Source organism: Cetorhinus maximus, chromosome 22 (genome assembly GCF_964194155.1).
Source record: "Cetorhinus maximus chromosome 22, sCetMax3.hap1.1, whole genome shotgun sequence".
NCBI lineage: Eukaryota > Metazoa > Chordata > Chondrichthyes > Lamniformes > Cetorhinidae > Cetorhinus > Cetorhinus maximus.
The window spans coordinates 53,563,006-53,582,162 of NC_135900.1; the positions used below are offsets into that span (position 1 = coordinate 53,563,006).

At 39.9% G+C, this 19,157-nt stretch overlaps 1 protein-coding gene across 1 annotated transcript; it reads right to left on the bottom strand.

The window, feature by feature from the left end:
* Positions 1 to 3,446: 3,446 nt before the first annotated feature.
* On the bottom strand, positions 3,447 to 14,443 carry LOC144696701 (uroplakin-3a-like). Its single transcript, XM_078568328.1, has 6 exons — positions 14,273 to 14,443; positions 13,979 to 14,122; positions 10,117 to 10,375; positions 9,411 to 9,493; positions 7,430 to 7,559; positions 3,447 to 6,456 (listed from the first exon to the last, which is right to left on the bottom strand). Exons 1-6 carry the CDS (start codon positions 14,325 to 14,327, stop codon positions 6,279 to 6,281), a joined length of 849 nt encoding a protein of 282 aa, XP_078424454.1. The 5' UTR covers positions 14,328 to 14,443; the 3' UTR covers positions 3,447 to 6,278.
* Between the last annotated feature and the right edge of the window lie 4,714 nt (positions 14,444 to 19,157).

Sequence of the window (19,157 nt, forward strand, 5' to 3'; positions counted from 1 at the left end):
CTGATACAGATACTTCTACAATTAGTTAAAATAACACAGGGAAACCCCAAAATTAAAGCAGCCCGCCCTCAGTACAAAAACCCCCTGCGGTCAGCTGAAATTGACACCATAATTCTCAGCTAACCCACCACAAAGTCACCATGACTCAGTTTGAACTTACAAAATACAGGCAAAACACCAGGTCTTGTCCCAAAACCCTCAGACCAATATCACTACAATTTGGCTAAAACCACTTACAATCCCCAACATGGCTGGTCCATCTGGTGTTGATTGTAGGCCCTGACCCTTCTTCCGACTGCAGCAAAGAAACTGATATGCTGTTTTTATAATAATTTAGCTTAGTCATATCAAGACATATTTCCTGTTGTTCCTGCTGTTCCAATGTCTGCTAGCTAGCATAGTCCCAACGAATGTGATCAAATCTTGCTGGTTGAAGCAATACAGGGTTTTTCCATGGGAGACATATCCCAGATGAATATCAGTTTTTATTGTATGAATTCTCCTGCTGTTTGAGGCAACACAGTAACAGCACCTGGCTCGATGAGGATTTGAATGACCCTATTCCTCTCCGAGAGAGGAGCCAATCATAGTACTGGAATCTGGCAGTGCGGCTATTGTTTGCGGTGCACACCTTCAGGACATTATCTTCAGTATATTGTATTGATGTATTCCTTGTGCCATTGTGTTGGATGATCAGACTCTTAATTGCATTAGTCAATGGCAGGTAATGGCATTTCCCCGCTACCATAAGTAGTCTGAAAGTAATCAGTCAATGTCCAAACCCTTTTGATGAGCCACTGTTTTTAACGGAATGTCCAAATTAACCCCTTACTGCCCAGCCGTGTTACGTGCAGCTGGACTTTTGTATGTTTTAGTTCCAAAGAGGAGGTCAAAACGTGGCCCTGGGTCTGGATTTTTTTATTCCATAAAGTTCCCAGTTGGAGGGGATTCTGATTGTACAGCCCCTCAAGCTACGAGTTGCTAAAATTATGCCTCTCTAATGGAGAGAGATGCCTATTGGGACCATGGCTAGAGGGAGGCAGTAGCATAGGCACTGGACGAGTATCCCAGCCACCCAGGGTAATGATCTTGTGAACCAGGTTCAAATCCCACCACTGCAGATGGTGAAATTTGATACAATAAGAAAAAACTGGCATTAAAAATCTGATGACTGTGAAACCATTGCTAATTGTCAGAAAAATCCATCAGGTTCACTAATGTCCTTTAGGGAAGGAAATCTGTTCTTATCTGGTCTGGCCTACATGAGACTCCACCCATGGCAATGTGAACAAGGGCAATAAATGCTGGCCTAGCCAGCGACACCATCCCATGAATGCATAAAATAAAAATTGATGATTGCTTTAATCCCATATTACTATTGTCCAACATCATGGCCATATTTACAGCCAGGGCTGAGTTCTGATTTTTTATGGAAATTAAACTGGCTTTTCAGGGGTCCTGGATGAGCCATGGATACTGGCAGGGCTTTTGAAAGCAAATAGGTGTAGATTGGATTCTAATGTTCATACACATGCTTCCCAGCATACAGCCCTAGATCTAGGAATAGGAATCTTGCTTCCTTCCCTAATTCAAAGACAATGCCCTAAATTTATTTTTTAAACAAGCACAATGCATACTCAGATCAATTAAAATTTCCCTCATTTCATAGAGCAGACCATAAGGAAAACATATTCCACAGACGTTGATCTGTGCATCAGTTCACTGCTATCAAATAGTTAGGCAGAATGAACAAGCTCCATGGTGAGGAGTGATTGGATGAAACCTGCTTCTTTCTGCTAACAACCATAATTAATTTGTGACTTTCCAGTCATGAATATTCAGGCTTGGTTCTGTGCAAATTTATGAAAACAATTTGTTCCTTTAAAGTACAGCCAGCAGAGGGAGCAGTTCACTGTAAATGAGCACAGATCAGCCACAACGCTGGAAATACTCAGCAAGTCAGGCAGCATCTGTGGAAACACATCAAGAGGCTTTCATCAGAATTGAAAATATGTTAGTGATGTACCAGTTTTTAAGCAAGCAAAAATTCAGGAAAAGTGGGTAGGGAAGGAAAGAACAAAGAAGTTTGTGTTCATGTCTAAATGCAAATACACGATGAGAATGCGATTAGTTCCATTCCAATGAACCACAAAAATGGCAAAGGGGTGAGGCAGAAGCATTTTCTACCTATGATAACCTGTTTTGAGAATACAGCAGCATCTGTGCAACTAGGATTCAAAAATGTACTGGACTTGAGGGTAAGGAAAATATAGGAACCATACAGGTTCCAAACAAGTCCACATTTCAGGGGAAAACAAGTCATTTTTGGGCTATTGGGCCAGTCAGTAACTGCCAGATGGAAGCATTGGAGTAATTCCATTGAGCATACCCTACCATTCCATCCTGGTGTTTCCCCACACCCTCAGCTCTGTGTGATCTTTTACCACCTCCAAGCTCTTGGTCTCGTCACCTCCCAAGTCTCCAAAATAAACTTTGGTAGCACTTCGATTCCTCATGCTCCCTAAAATCATCCTTTATGAAGAGAACACTAACATTCTTATTTTTAAATAGAGAATTACTGCCTGGGAGAATGTCAAAGCCAGGCTTAAAAGATACACGTACTATGGTATCCTTGGAAGTCATCTGAGGAAGTACAACATATGTCACAGCTGTACCACAGGAATGGTTTTTTTTCTCCTTAATACACCTGCATAGTTTTTTTAAAAAACCTTTATCAAGACATGAGCATCACTGGCAAGGCCAGCATTTATTACCCATCTCTAATTGCCTTTTAGAAGGTGATGGTGAGACACCTTCTTGAATTGCTGCAGTTCATATGGTGTGGATACATAGTGCTGTTGTGAAGGAACAGTGATTTGAGTTCCAAGTCAGGATGGTGTATGGCTGGGGTGGGGGAAACTTGTAGGTGGTGGTGTTCCCATATGTTTACTGCCCTTGTCCTTCTAGGTGATAAGGTCATGAGTTTGGAAGTGCTTTCAAAAGGAGGTTTGTGGGGGTGGGGAGGCAGAAGCCCACTTTCCTGCTCGATTACTACTGGCTTCTGCTGGAAAAAAGGAACAAACCATTCAACTCAAAACAGGGTTCGGACAGGATGCCCCCACAGTCATGCCGCCAACAACATCCAGGCTCAAACTTAATGTACCAACAGGCAACTAGAATCAATGGAAGATTATTCCAGCAAGAAATCAATGCCTTTGGAAGTAAAGCAAGCTGTCACAATATGCTGGTAAAATAACAAAATGCAGGAAAGAGTCAGGTCTGGCAGCAGCAGGAGGTAACATTTCAAGTGAACATTTCAAATTTCCAGCATTTATAGTATTTTGCTTTTACAATATACTGCTATTGAAGAAAGATATTGCAGTGTACTGCTAGAACAGATAAACCTCATTGAAATAGGTCATTGTAAAAAAAGAGGGGCAAGAGACAAACTATACAAAGATTGTTTTTATTTTAATACAAGAAAAATACCATAGCAAAAAATGAGCCAAGTTACAGTCAGAAGTTTAACTATTCCTGTACAATCATGTGTTAAACAGGGTTTGTAAAAGCAAGTTTGGGTTATAACAATGATGCAGTTTGCTGTGGGGGAATACAAGGTAGCCGGAGTGTAGTCGATCTCCAATGCATCTTCATTCTTAAGATCACCAGCCTTGGAAAAGGAAAGAAAATTACTACTTTAAATTTGAAAGCTGTCCGGTCTCAATACTTCCCAACAAAATGCAGTTGTTGCCTTATTTACTTTTCTTCCCAATACCACCAGCCCATCCCAGGGCAAAATGTACATCCAGTCAAAAAGATACATTTACTACAAGCATTAGTTGGATATAGGACGTACTTTCCTGTATTACTATCATTTGAAACAATCCCCTACCCACATCACATGCTGCCATAATTTGGTTAAGTACCATTAAGAAGCTGGGTTTATGTTGTAGAGATACAGGTGGAAGGAGACTTCAATCTCACCAAATTAATTTTGTGAATTTATCTTAGAGTCCAGGAATAATTTCAAGATTATTCAACATTTCCAAATTCCCTTATTCTGGGAAAGTGTTTTAACTGTGACAGAAGTGTCAAAGTAATCTAAGGCATAATTGATTAAGACAAGATTTATGCTTGACTAGTGGTAATATACACAATAGCTTCCAGTCCACCTACAATAGCATGCGCATCTGTATTCTTGGGGGCTTCAATGTCATGGTAGTTCCTTGGTTCAGCTTCCCAGTCACTGTTATTGGACCTCATTGCTCCCCCATTATCAACATTATCATCTTCTGCCCAATATCTGGTGAGAATAGCCTGACCTAGGGTCTGCAGGAGAACACCCTTACTCTTCAAATAGTTACAGGAATAGGACATTGCTGTCAAATCATTTCTTCTTAGATTGTGTTATGATCTCAGAGACCAGTAACATGTTTATTTATAATCTGAAAACCCAGGTATGAAGCTACAAAGTTCATGGTTTAAAGCAAAATAATTTTATTGCACCAAAACAAACATGGAGACAATAGTCAGCTATGAGATTGAAAGTAGAATATACACAGATACTTATGCTCTGAACTAAACTTTAAAAAAAACTTTCCTTCTATACCCATTTGACATACACCCCCCAATAACACAAGTCAGTTAACAAAAGTTGGAAAATTAACCATTTGGTCAGAGTACTGCTTTGAAGATTTGAGGTGGGAAGGTTTATGCAAAGGTTGAGATTTCTTGGGCCTTCTACTTCCAGAAAGGTTGCCTCTTCAAAACTCCAATTGTCTTACAGTTGTAGACTCCTAGTTCAAAACAGGCTAGTATCTGAAGCGTAGCCACCTTCAGTCAGAACGCTCTGCTTCTAATATTCTTAACTCTCGAGTCTTGCATTAAACACACTCTTCTGGCTATCCCAGAAGTCAAATTCCCTATTAGGGGTCCTTCAGTTCAAGAGTTTTAAACTCGTTAGCTAGCACATAAATTTCAAATAAACTCTGCTTGAAAGATGTGTGTTCTGCAGCAAGTTTATTCTGAGCTAAAACCCTGCTTGAGATCAGAGCCACACCCAAAATCTATTCACCCCTATAAATTGACTCCTTGTTGGCCCTTGGCTATTCTATTATCTATCTCCCAGGCAACTTGGTCAATCACTGGTGCTTTACCAGAGATCTCCTAGAGAAACCTAGTTCTTAATGAGATCAACACCCCAGCATAAAATAGATTTCCAAAAAAGCACATGGGCCAAATAATTGAAATCCATGACATTAATTGGTTTATGAATATATATTTCACAGAAATAATGCTTGACAAAAAAGTCTTTGACCATTGAAGAATTAAGCTGGAGAAGGCAAAGCTAAGCTGGTTCGCACTTAAAAATGAAACTAATCATTTGATGCTAGCACCAAAGACCCCACCAAGTCCGAGATAGAGGCTCAATCCACCAGACTGTTAAAGATCACTAACCTGAGGCAAGATCTTACCCCATTGAGAGCAGAAGGTTCCCAATGTCTGTCTGGGCCCACTTAAATCCAATAGTCTATTCTTGGAATGAGTTCTCAATGGCATGTTTGCATAATGACTTTTACCAAGCTAACTAAACTGGCTCTATGTTCCTAATTGAATCTAGAAGTAAAAAAATTTCCATGATTATCCCTGCAGTTATTTAACCCAGACAGTAAAATCTCCATCTCATTCGTGCAGATGATGTCCGATCACCAATCTGCCTTGAACAGCTGACTTGCAGTGTAAGTTCCAGTCCCCAGGATAGAGGGGGTTTTCTGCTCAGTAATGACCTATGCCAAGTGTACATGTGCACAAATCTAGTGAGGATAAACTTCAAATCAGCTTTGGCCTGCAACATTTATTATACATACTAGCCATTTGAATGAGACAAGAGGGACAGTGCCCCAGTATCCAACAAGGAGAGAGATGATGGGATAGATTAGAATAGCTAATTTCCTGAATTGTTCCAAAGCAAATCCAAGGGTTTTCAATCTCAGGACTTCAAGAACTGAAGCCCTTGAATCATCTTCAGCAAGAAAATAATTTGAGATCTTAATGCGGAGTTTAACTGCTGCATGGAAGATTTAGACTGCAGTCCAATGCACTACATGCTGTAATGCACTAGCAGGTTCTCTTAAACCAAGTGTTAGGTTTAACCATATCCCCCACCCACCCTCTAACTTCAAGCACTTAAAAACATCTGGGATTCTAAACATAGAGCAACACAAGAATGCACAATAGCAAACTGAGGTATATATACACACACTTGGATCTTCACCATGTTACTCAGAACCTTGAACAGACTCAATAGTCGGCTGGTAAAGTTCCTCAGATGACTGTCGGACAGCAGGTTTGGATGCTTCTGCGTACATATGTTGAGAAAAGTCAGGGTGCTTTTTATGAACGACATAGCTCACTGGAGTAGGCCGCTGCTCCACTGCAGAGATTTCTTTTTGCAGACTAAAGAGGGGAGATTACACATTAGATTGAAACAATTGAAATTGGACTTTTCACTGAGCCACTAGAGGTATGATAGAGCAGCATGTTTGTGGACAAAAATTCTAAAAACACTATTTTCAGAGCAAAATGTTGAGGTAATTTCCTCCCAGGCTGGATGCCCAGACAATGTTAGAAATTAAATATCAACACTGCATAACCCAGCCGTCAGTTAAAACACCTCCATGTGAGAGCCTAGTTGTGTTGGTAACTGTGACTAATTATAGCCAGAAGAAAAAAAACAAGTTTAGACAATGCTAAAGAATGGGGAAGGTAACAAGGTTCAACTTCTCTCTGGATAGAATAGTGTAGGGATTGTGTTATTGGATTAGGCTGGGCTAAATCCAGTAGGAGCGTGTGGCACTTCAGAAATTTAAATTCAACCAAAAATTAGCTTAAAAATAACATAAGTGACTAACTGCCCATCTGGTTCACTCATGTCCTTTAGGAGGGGAAGTCAGCAGTCCTGCCTGCTAAACTCAAGCAAGAAAGGGTGGAGTGTGAAGAACATGCTTTTCTTCTATTTCTAATCACTATTCAATGATCCCTGAAGACTTAATACGTGTGTCAAGTCATAAGCACTAGATTGAGCTTGGCTGCAACGCTCAGCACACACTCTACACCACAAGGAACTACTTGGATTTTCATATTTGTACCGCCAAGTTCCTGGTGTCTCGCCCAAGTGGAGATGAATTTCCCAAATACGCTTGTAAAAAGATTTACAGGGCAATTCTGACAGCAGGCAGCTGCATTGACGGCAAGCAAAGACGATTACAGGGGTTTGGGGCAGCTTTTACTTTTAAAATATCACGTTACAGGGCACAGCATAGGGTTTGCAGAGCATGGAAATGTAAAATTATGTAGGAAACAATCATTTAAGACCACACTATTTTTATCCTCTATTCTAGCAACATCCACCTGTTCTAGCAATACTCACCAAAATATAGACATCAGGACAGTGACAAAGGCACAGAGAAGAAGAAAGAGAAGGATGACGAGAATAGTTGTGATCACCACCATTCCTCCAGTCCTCCTGCCTGCAGGATCAATAACTGTGGGCCCAGGAGCTGCAGACCAAAAAAAAGACTTGTCTCAACTCTAGTGCCCTGAATGCATTTGGGATTAGTCCTGAAATGGGGCTCCAAAGCCTTGGGGATAGGGGTGGGGACAGGTCACATGTTAAAATCAGAATAAAAGGGTTATTAATTGTAATGTAAAGAGCAATACTGAGCATAGATTTCAGATGCTGCACAGTAATGCCAAATTTTGTTTTGCTTAAAGGATTTCAATGTTAATGTAAAAAAAATTCCCAGAATTTAATTCCTTCCAAATGAAACTTTAACTTCAAAAATAATTCTCCATAACTATAATTAAAAGATTTCCCTGCACACCAACTTGATTGCACAGTATTAGCTTTCTTAACTAAATCAAAAAGAGGTGATATTTTCCTTTCTTCCTCATTAAGTCATCCCAAATGCAATTCTTTAGCAGCAGGTAGTTTAAGGGAGGTTACATGCAAAACTTGCAGGGTAAAAATATGCCACAATGTAGGCTTTAAGCCATTTTGGTGTCAAGCCTAGCCAGAAATTTACTGGAAGGCATATTTGATAGCAACACATTCATGCATGCCACGTGCTATAACTTTTAAATGGTTTCCAGCAATACATTCCCCCTGTATAAGGGTGGAATTCCGCTTGACAAGGCACTTATAAACACACAAAATTAGTTCCGTAGCCTCAAACATAACTCTCATCTAACACTCATTGCAGAGACTGTGGAGCAGAGACCAAAAATCAAAAAGTGGTGGGGTGGGGAAAGGTCCAGAAAAACTCCCAAGCAACTAATCCATGTTGTACAAATGGAATTTAAAAAAAAAAAATCACATTTGGACAATGTTTTGAGATTGCCTGATTTAGTACCAACATTTTTATATAGGGACAGCAAATATCTTTCCTTTGCAAATTTGTGTAAAAGTTCTGTTAAACATTTCAATAATCAAAGTGTACATGTTTGCAGGGGAAAAAAATTGATGCTTGGAATGCGCACAGTCTGCAAAGCAATCAAATATTCTACCCACCCAAAATGTGGGAAAGTCATCAGGCTAGAGAAGTTCACATTGTATAGTTTAGAGGCATAAATCAATGAAGGGATTTTAAGTATAATTAAAATTTATAACTGCAAGCATTGGGAGATCAGGAGTCAAAATGACAGTACAGAGGGGTGGTATGTGAAAAGAACTGGTTGCAAAGGTGAGATATTGGGGAGTAGAATTCTGTGTTCCTCCAATTCTAGCCTTTGAAGTCAACTGAAATAAAATAAAACACATAGAGCTATAAAATGACTGCCAATTTGCTATCAGAATTGTCCCCAATTTCAGTTCAAGACAAGGTATGCTGGGTTTTACATACACATGGCATCAAACTTGACACAATATAGTTAAGCCACATATGGGAGTATTTAAAGCTGTTCCAGAAATCCAAACGTAGAATGATATTAAACCTATGAAAAGCAAAACGAAGGGGTTAAAACGAGTGAAAAAGTTAGACCATTTTTGCAACCTACAGGTCAACATTGGCCTAATCATTAGTCACACTGCCTCTTGAACCATAGTGACCAGTTTTGGGTTGTGTCCAACTTTAGGAAGAATGACAAGACAATGGAAAATAAAATGGGTAAAGGAGGAATGGATTTAGTTAAGGCTAGAAAAATTAAGGTACAAAAGGAGAAACAGAGACAGAAGAGCCAATTTAGACATTGACCAATCTTGCACCTACAACATTTTTCTTTGGGTTGAAGAAAAAATTGGAGGGAAGGTTAAAAAAAGGTACATTTCAAATTTGTACTACTGATTAGCCAAATGTTATCACGCCAAGCTACTGTTTGCTAAATGGAATAGATACCCAATGAAGAGCACTTACCTTCTAGAAGGGCGATGGAGTCTGACCAGAGCGTTTCAGTAAGATACACATTTGTAGATCCATTTCTTACAGCATACTTGAACCTGTGATATTTTAAAAGGTTAAAGTAGATGAACCTTGTAGCTTCACCAGCCTCATTTTGTAGCAATTGAATAACCAACTAAGAATCAATCCTCAAGTATATGTGCCTCCAAGCTACACAAATTATACTGCTACACCAATATACTCTTCCAGATGAGCGAATTCAAAAACTGGTGCAAGTCATTTATTGACCTGGATAACTAACACCCCCATCCCATTTTTTGTTTGGTTGGGGGGGGGGGGGGGGGGGGGGAAGAAAAGAAAGAGAGAAAGAGTCACTGGTGAAAACAGAATCCACCAGAAGTACCACACAGAGGAAGCATCTTAAAGGGTGCCATAATAGCTGAAAATCCATTTCACAGAAGTTACAATCATTCTAGTCCACAACATCCATACCCTGGTCTGAATGATCCTTTAATATAAAAAGGAGTACGCTATTAGATGGAATAATTGAGGTCAGCATGATTCAGTCAAGTGATTGACTAATGTCAATAAGTTGATGTCTGTAAAATTTTCTTCATTTTAGTCCAGTTGTTTTAGACAAGCAGGAAAAATTTGCCTGCTGCAATTGGCACAAAATTCATACCACAGTTCCTACAATGGGAAAAGATTTGAACTTCCTTACCTGTACTTTACACCTGCAGTAAGTGGAGCATTACATTTTTCTGGAGGGTTAATTTGCCTCAGACACTGGACATCATCCCCAACTCTGAACAGATATTCATCAATCTCAGCTTGGATTCTCACAGGATCTGTGCTCAGCATGAAGGGTGAAGATTTACATGTTGGGATGCCAAAGCTTGCAGCACGATATGGCCCAGTTGCCCCTCCTTTTGTTTGTTGATAAGTCCTTATGCTGCTATTGCCAATGGCATTTGGTATTGCTGCAAAGAGAAGGATTATTAAACTCGTCAGTTCGGTTCATTCATTTTTTGTAAACATCAAGTTGCATACAAAAGCAATTGTGTTATTGAAAGCCAAATAGCAAATTTTGAAATCGAAGTTCTACAGCCTCTAGGCTAGAGAAGGCAACTAATCACAGGCTAGGAAATAATTGGAATTGACTTGTTCCTGTTCTTACTTAAGCTAATAAAATCACTGCCGATATTACCAAAAAAATTCCATGGTATACCACTGCAGCTAATCCAAAGATCAGGGACAGTAAGAACAGCCTGTTGGTCTTGGAGCAATTACTAACCAACTTTCTCCAATAAAAATGTTCAATTATCTAACAGATGTCTTTACAAGAGGGACAGAATCACTTCAGCTTAAGGGCTGATGACCTTTTTGTCTCAAGCACAACTATAAATACAAGACTTAACCAGATTTCTGAAAAACAATTGTTGCTAAGTTGTTGGCTAAGCAATCTTCAGCCAGAAATGCTGAGTGGATGATCCATCTCGGCCTCCTCCAGAAGTCCCCAACATCACAGTTGCCAGTCTTCGGCCAATTCGATTCACTCCGCGTGATAAGAAATGGTCGAAGGCACTGGATACTGAAAAGGCTATGGGCCCTGACAATATTCCAGCAATAGTACTGAAGACTTGTGCTCCAGAACTAGCTGCAACCTTAGCCAAGCTGTTCCAGAACAGCTACAACACTGACATCTACCCAGCAATGTGGAAAATTGCCCAGGAATGTCCTGTACACAAGCTGGACAAATCCAACCCAGCCAATTACCTCCCCATCAATCTACTCTCCAACAGTGAAGGGATGGAGGGTAAATCAACAGTGCTATCAAGAGGCACTTGCTTAGCAATAACCTGCTCACTGGTGCTCAGTTTGGGTTCCACCAGGGCCACTCAGCTCCTGATCTCATTACAGCCTTGGTTCAGACGTGGACAAAAGAGCTGAACTCGAGGCAAAGAGGGAGTGACTGCCCTTAATATCAAGGCAGCATTTAACCCAGTGTAGCATCAAGGAGCCCTAGCAAAATTGGAGTCAATGGGAACCAGAGGGTAATCTCTCCACTGGTTGGAGTCATACCTAGCATAAAGGAAGATGGTTGTGGTCATTGGAGGTTAGTCATCTCAGCTCCAGGACATCACTGCAGGAATTCCTCAGGGTGGTGTTCTCAGCCCAGCCATCTTCAGCTGCTTTATCAATGACCTTGCTTCCATCATAAGGTCATCAGTTCACTGATAATTGCACAATGTTCAGCACCATTTGCAACTCCTCAGATACAATAAATGCTGGCCGAGCCAGTGACACCCATATCCCATGAATAAAAAAAATTAAAATAGAAACAATAAGGATTGTTATTTTAGTGGGTGTATTCAGGGTGTTTCTTTAGCTCCTAATCCAACAAGGTTAGTTCCAGCTTTCCAACCTCAATAGAAAACTATTTGGAAGTTTTCCTGCTTGAATGACTAAAAACCTAAGGCACTATGTTGCTAATTCAAGAGCAGACAAATCAATCATGAAAACTCCCCATGATTCAGTTGAGAAGTAGTATCTTACAGACCAGGCTGGATACTTTTATTATAAAATAGAAGCAAAATACTGCAGATGGTGGAAATCTGTAAAAAAAACCAAAAATAGCTAAAAAAAAACTCAGCAGGTCTGACAGCATCTGCGGAGAGGAATACAAGTAATGTTTCGAGTCTCTATGACTCTTATTATTGGACATCCAGAACTGGATGAGCAGAAGTTTCCTCCAATATTGGGACAACTGAAGCCGGTCATTACATTCCCGAGCTACCAACTCCATCCCTCTCCCTGGCAACAGTCAGATTAAGCCAACCTGTTTTCAACCTTGGGTTGAAACATTTGATCCAGAGATAAGCTTCTGGCCTCATTCGCACCATCACTAAGGTTGCTCATTTCCAAAAGAGAAAGACTTGCATTTATATAGCACTTTTCACAACCACTTGACATCTCAAAGTACCTTTTGGAAGTGTTATCATAAATGCAACAGCCAAAACATATGCAGCAAACTCCCACAAACAGCAATGTGATAATGACCAGATAATCCGCTTTTGTGACGCTGATCAAGAGATAAATATTAGCCAGGACATTGGCGATAACTTGCTGCTATGTTTAACAATAGCACCATGGAATCTTTTACATACCCAAGCTGGCAGATGGAATCTCCATAGCACTGCCTGACTTTCCTCCACCCCCAGAATGTTAAACCGATGCTAGTATGTTAGGAAAGGCATCATAAACATCCAAGCTGTAATTAGAAGTACTAATGATCATTTCTCTCTGGGGATTACAAATTTTGGGGGGGAAAATACATAGGGTGGGGTTAAAAAAGTTATGATTTAATGTTTTTCAATAGCAAGAACTTTGAATACTCAAAAGCGAAGATTTATACTCGAGGCCCTTTTACAAGAGTTTCAGGAGCAAAACCAGGGACCATTGCACCTTGCTTCCATGTTCTTATAATTCCTAGTGGCCAAGTTTGTAAATGTTAAAAAATTGGCCATTAAGACTTGAAAACCAAAATGACTACTCCAATTACTTGGTCAGGCAAATTTAACAATGGATTGAATGTTCCAGGTAACATCACTGGAGGATTGGGAATTGACATGGTATTGACTCCATCGGCACATTATTTCTAACACCATTTTCTATCACAACCCCCAGTATGTTTATGCAACACCTCAATTTCAGGTGACAGGAGTAGCCAAATTTACCAACAGGAACATTTACAAAATCTGCTCTGCTGTTTTCCAAGGGAGGACGATTGACAGCAGGAGAATCAGAATTCAGTGACAACAGGAGATAAAAGGGCAAGGAGTTTAGTGCAAACCTTAAATCTGTACTGTGCAGAAAGCCTTTCTTTGGCTATGGATTTTCCTCAGGCATTAAGGGAGGTCTGCAGCCAAAAGTGGAAGGTATACTTCAAAAAAAAAGCTTCATATAGTCAATGCACTATAGTATTTGAGTCGACCCCACAGTACATCAGGCTTCTAGTATAATAGAGTAATAATTCTAAATGGAGCAGTTCCATTCTACAAGATTCATAAAAGAACCTAGTCAGTAAACGCGAGACACTCTACACGTTTGCAACATTGCTGACAGTGGGAAAAAAGTGGTCAATATGATTCACAAATTCATAATGACTGATCAAGGGGAAAGAGATAAAAGCAGCAAGACTTGTGTAGACGTTCACTGAACAAATGTGACAGTAGAAGCATTAAGTACCATATCTAGCTTTGGTCACAGATTATATGGAAGGCAAAGACCAGAGTGTCAGGAGATGAAGTCATGATATTTCAAATTAAACAAGGACGGAAAGTAACACATTGATTCAAACAAAGAAGAATTTTCTGATGTCAATCCAAGCTTGGGGACCAACATCAACACAACTTTCCGAAAAGCACTGATATTGAATTTTCCGATTTGAAATACACCAGTTATTTGCGAGGACTTTTTGTCCAAGGGGTTTATTTTTTTTTCAATTGAAGGATTGAGCGTTTCTGTTATATGAAGAGAGGGAGAGTACTTCCCAGCCCCAAACATCTTACCCCAACACTTACAGTTCACAGTAGCTTGCACGCCGAACACATCGACAACAGTACCATTGGTAAAGACACAAATCGGCTTGGTTAGAGTGATGGTGGTGGTCGTTCGGAGAGCTCGGATTTCACTGGTCAAGGGAACTTCTGGTTTGACTTTTAGAACTACGATAAAAATGGAGAGATTGAGTTTAAACCTTATTAAGAAGTTCTATTAAAACAAAACGAATTCGATCAAAGTTAAATTGTACCAAGGAAGATAGATTCAAGAAGTTAGGAGCTTAAACAGCCCTTTAACACAAGAAGCGAACTAACCAACACAGAACGCAGGTGGGATCCAAAGTCCGAATAAAAAAAGGGCGATATTCATCTTATAAGGAAAGTTACCGACAAACTGACCGCAGCAAACAGCAAATGGAAGTAAATGAGAAACAGCAGTTCAAACTGTGCAGAGTGAGCGAGCTGCTAGTTTAACCCATCCAACCGGTCTAACCAGCTCATCTTACAATTCCAGCAGAAATCCACCTGATACCCATTGCTGCTTCCTCGTGTTTCCGAGTTTGACATAAAATTATTTTAGATACACAAACAAAATTTAACTCACAAATGAAAAGTTAATTTGATTTAAACCAATTGGACGATTTAAAATTTGAGCTTGGTTGTGAGTCTGTCATTATTTCAAGTAGGAAGCTCCCTGCCTTCCAATGAGATCACAGCCATACCTTCAGACTCAAGCTTTCAATGTTACAAGTTGATGAGATCATTGCCTAAGGTAGATCACAAACCAACTGAAAACTATTCAGTAAAAATCAACACATTTAACAAAAGTACCAATTTATACATTACAATGCTATGATATGGAAAAGTACCAGCATTGTGCAAGTGAAAGACAGAGGGAACAGACCTCATAATACTTGACTAATGACCATTTCAGGTCATACTCCACAATAAGTTTCATGTCATTAGTGAATGTGCCTTCTAGGCAGAGTACCAAAGGTGCTAACATAAGTAAATCTGAATTTTCATAATTTGATTCCAGGCAGATTGTTTATTGAAAAATTAAAGATTAAAAAGAGTGGTGCTGGAGCTGAACCCTAGGGGGACAATTGTGGTTGGTCATATGTACTCTGAAGCATTGGCTCCAGGGCAGTAATCCAAGTAAGCAGATGGCCTAAAAGGTCCACCCGGAAAGCAAATTCCTCCATTTTATTCTTCTCTGCTCTCACACTACACTACAGATTTGAGGAATATTACATTCCTGTTTGGGCTCACACACTACAGATTATGCTGGGTGGATCATCAATGCTGTTATGCATTTTGTGTCAGGCATATTGAATCCTATTGTCCTCTCATGGTTACCAGTCTTTTGCAAAATGGCTCTTCCACATCTTTGTCATTCAGATGCAGTAGTAGAATTGGTGAAAAAAAATTGTGACAAAATTATGTTGCCAATTTACATTAATTTGTTCTATTTACGAGCATAGCCCTCTTTGAGATACCCAATATGTTCAATCTTTCCTGATCCTTTGAACCTTTCCTTACCATTCTCTGTCATGAAGAATAAACAGCAGATGCCCCTATAAAGCATATACCATTTCTGACCCTACAGAATGTCAACCAGATTGTTCTGGTCCCCTTATAGTTGAGCATTTCTCAGCCACTTTTGAACTGTACAGTGACAGTCCACCTCAAATCTTCACCAATGTGGCCTTCATGATAATGATAAAGGTCCTTGAGAACAAATACAACCCATGTTCCTTATCACTGAATCAAACTCACTAACAACTATCTGGTGATCTACATGCTGATGGTGGCAATGCTCTAAGATGGCTGAAATTATATGATGAGTCTGTATATATTAAATAATAAGAATAGTGTAAAACAACATTTTTTGAAGAGGTCACTAAAGTAGTGGAGAGGGTATTGCTTACAAAACTCAAACATAGTGTCCAACATTAGATGTTATTCTGTGATTGAACAACACCTGCTAAACAATCCTGATTGTGCTAAGAATTACACTAAAAACCAATTTAAGATTGTTAGTTAAGCTCACAGTGTGGCTCACTTAGGCATGCTAGAAGCCACATATATTCACACACACAGTCCTGTTCTTTGCAGATAAAAGGAACATGTGCACATTGCACCTTTTTTTCAGCTAAACAAAAGCTAAGGGAACAGTCATTCCCTGGTTCATTTCCCAGGGCAATGCCTTGACCAATCAGAGTTGACCTGCCCAATTTGAATTTGAACAAAGCTGGGCAGTTAACTGTTCCATCCTGCATTCTCCACGGCAATGCCTCCACCAATCAGAGTTCACTTGCTAACCAATCAGCACTCTCTTCTTATGCAGTATAAATTGCTTTCCCCTATTACTGCTGGAAAATGCTTGCAAGCTATCCTGATGAGTGCAAGACGAAAAGCTTTGATAGCATATCTCTTTTTTCAGCAATACTCAAGAGGGTAATGTCAATGGTTGTTATTTGTATGGACTTCCAGAAATCATTTGATAAAGTCCCTCATAAGAGACTGTTAGCGAAAATTGAAGCTCAAAGAATTGAAGAAAAATTATTTACTATTTAGAGAATATGGATAATGGGTAGGATTGGCAGGATGTGACCAGTGGTGTGCCACAAAAATTGGTGTTGGGGCATCAACAATTGATTGTACTTATTAGCAACTTAAATGATGGGATAGAAAGCCACATATCCAAGTTTGCCGATGAAACAAAGCTAGGCAATTTATCTATTTTTTATTCATTCATGGATGTGGGCATCACTGGCTAGACCAGTATTTATTGCCCATCCCCAATTGCCCTTGAGAAGATGGTGGTGAGCTGCCTTCTTGAACCACTACAGTCCATGTGCTGTAGGTATACCCACAGTGCTGTTAGGGAGGGAGTTCCAGGATTTTGACCCAGCGACAGTGAAGGAACAGTGATATATTTCCAAGTCAGGAGCTGTAAGCAGTAGAGATGGAAACATAAAATTACGGGGAGATATTAATAGATTAATTGAATGGGAAAAACTGTGGAGTGGATTTCAATGTAGGCAAGTGTGAGGTCATGCACTTTGAACCTAAAATAGATAGATCAGGGTACTTTCTATATGGTAAACAGCTACAAACAGTGGAGGTTCAGGTCCAATATATAGATCATTATAATGTCATGAAGAGGTGCAGAAAATAATTTTAAAAAGTGAATGGAACGTTGGCCTTTACACCTAGAGGACTAAAATACAAGGGAGTAGAAATTATGCTACAGCCATACAATTCTGGACACCACACCTGAAGAAAGATATATTGGCTTGGAGGGAAAGCAGCTTAGGTTTACTAAAATGATACCTGGACTCCTAAGGCTAATTATGAGGGGAGATTATATAAACTAGGGTTGTATTCCCTGGAGTTTAGTAGGTTAAGGAGTGATTCAACACCCTGAGGTAAAAGAGATGGTAAATGAAGGTAATGTGGTTGATGTGGTGTACATGAACTTCCAAAAGGCATTTGATAAAGTGTCACACAACAGATTTGTGAGCAAAGTTAGAGCTCATGGAATAAAAGGCACAATAGCAACATGGATATGAAATTAGCCGATTGACAGGAAACAGAGTAGTGATCAATAGTTGTTTTTTGGACTGGAGGAAGGATTGTAGTCAGGTTCAGCAGGGGTCGCTGTTAGGATGCCTGGTCTTCTTGATAGGTATTAATTACCTAGACTTTGGTGCATGAGGCATAATTTCAAAATTTGCAAATGTTACGAAACTTGGAAGTATTGTGAACTGTGAGAAGGATGATGGAGAACTTCAAAAGGACATTGATAGGTTGGTGGAACGGGCAGGCAAACTGGTGGCAGATGAAATTTAATGCAAAGAAGTGTGAAGTGATACATTTTAGTAGGAAGAATGAGGAAAGGCAATATAAATAAAGGGTACAATTCTAAAGGGGGTGCAGGAGTAGAGGAACCTGGGGGTATATGTGCACAAATCATTAAACTTGGCAGAGTAAGTAGCAGAGTGGTTAAAAAAAGCCTACAGGATCTTAGGCTTTACAAATAGGGGCATAGAAAACCAAAGCAAGGAAGTAATGATAAACCTGTATAAATATTGGTTCAGCCTCAAATGGAGTATTGAGTCCAGTTCTGGGCACCACACTTTAGGAAGGATATGAAGGCATTAGAGAGAGTGCAGAATAGATCCACGAGAATGGTTCCAGGGATGAGAAACTTCAGTTATGAAGATTGATTGGAGAAGTGTGGCCTCTTCTTCTTGGAGAAGAGAAGGTTAAGAAGAGATTTGAGAGAGGTGTTCAAAATCATGAAGGACCTGGGCAGAATTGATACAGAGAAACTGTTTTAATTGGTGGAAGGATCAAGAACCTGAGGACACCCATGTAAGGTGATTGTCAAAAGAGGCAATGTTGTCATGAGGAAAGTCTTTTTTATATAGCAAGTGGTCAAGATCGGGAATGCTCTGCCTGAGTGTGGCGGAGGCAGATTCAATCGTAGCTTTCAAAAGAGAATTGGTTCATTATCTGACAGGGAAAACGTGCAGGGTATTGGGAAAAGGCAGGAGAGTGGCACTAGGTGAGTTTTTCTTGCAGAGAGCTGGCACAGACATGACATGCTGAATGGACTCCTTCTGTGCTGTAGTAATTCTATGATTTGATCAAAGTGTTCAAGATCTTAAGAAGAATAGATAGGGTAAGTTGAGAGAAACTATTTCTGATGGTTGGCAGTCTTGTACTGGGGGCCATAGCCTAAAAATTAGTGTCAGGTCTTTCTGGAGTGAAATTAGGAAACGCTCGAAACACAAAGAGTGAAACTCTCTTCCACAAATAGCAATTGATGCTAGGTCTGAGATAATAATTTTGTGAATAAAAATCTATTTAAGGGATATGGGGCAAAGCAGGTATGTGGAGTTGCAGAGCAGCCATGATCTCAATGACTGGTGGAACAGGCTTGAGGAGACAAATGGCTTCCCCCAGTATATGTTCTTCTGTTCCTACTGCAAATCCTGGAAAACATAAACTATCTTAAAATATCTGTGGAGAGAGAAAAAGGTAATGCTCCAGGTCAATGTCCAAACTGGAAGATCTTAGAGAGGAACACTTTCTAAGTTTTTTCCCAGAACCCGGGGAAAAACAGGAAAAGAAGAAGCAATGAGTGGGAAGGTCGGCGACTTGATTAAAGGCAGCAGAGTGATTCAAT

Excerpts from the sequence above, each read along its gene's own strand:
- LOC144696701 (XM_078568328.1), bottom strand. The coding sequence starts at position 14,327 with ATGAATATCGCCCTTTTTTTATTCGGACTTTGGATCCCACCTGCGTTC. Across the intron at positions 14,123-14,272 it reads CCCACCTGCGTTCTGTGTTG|TTCTAAAAGTCAAACCAGAA; the intron begins GTTAGTTCGCTT and ends TTTTTATCGTAG. Across the intron at positions 7,560-9,410 it reads CTCCATCGCCCTTCTAGAAG|CTCCTGGGCCCACAGTTATT; the intron begins GTAAGTGCTCTT and ends TTTGGTCTGCAG.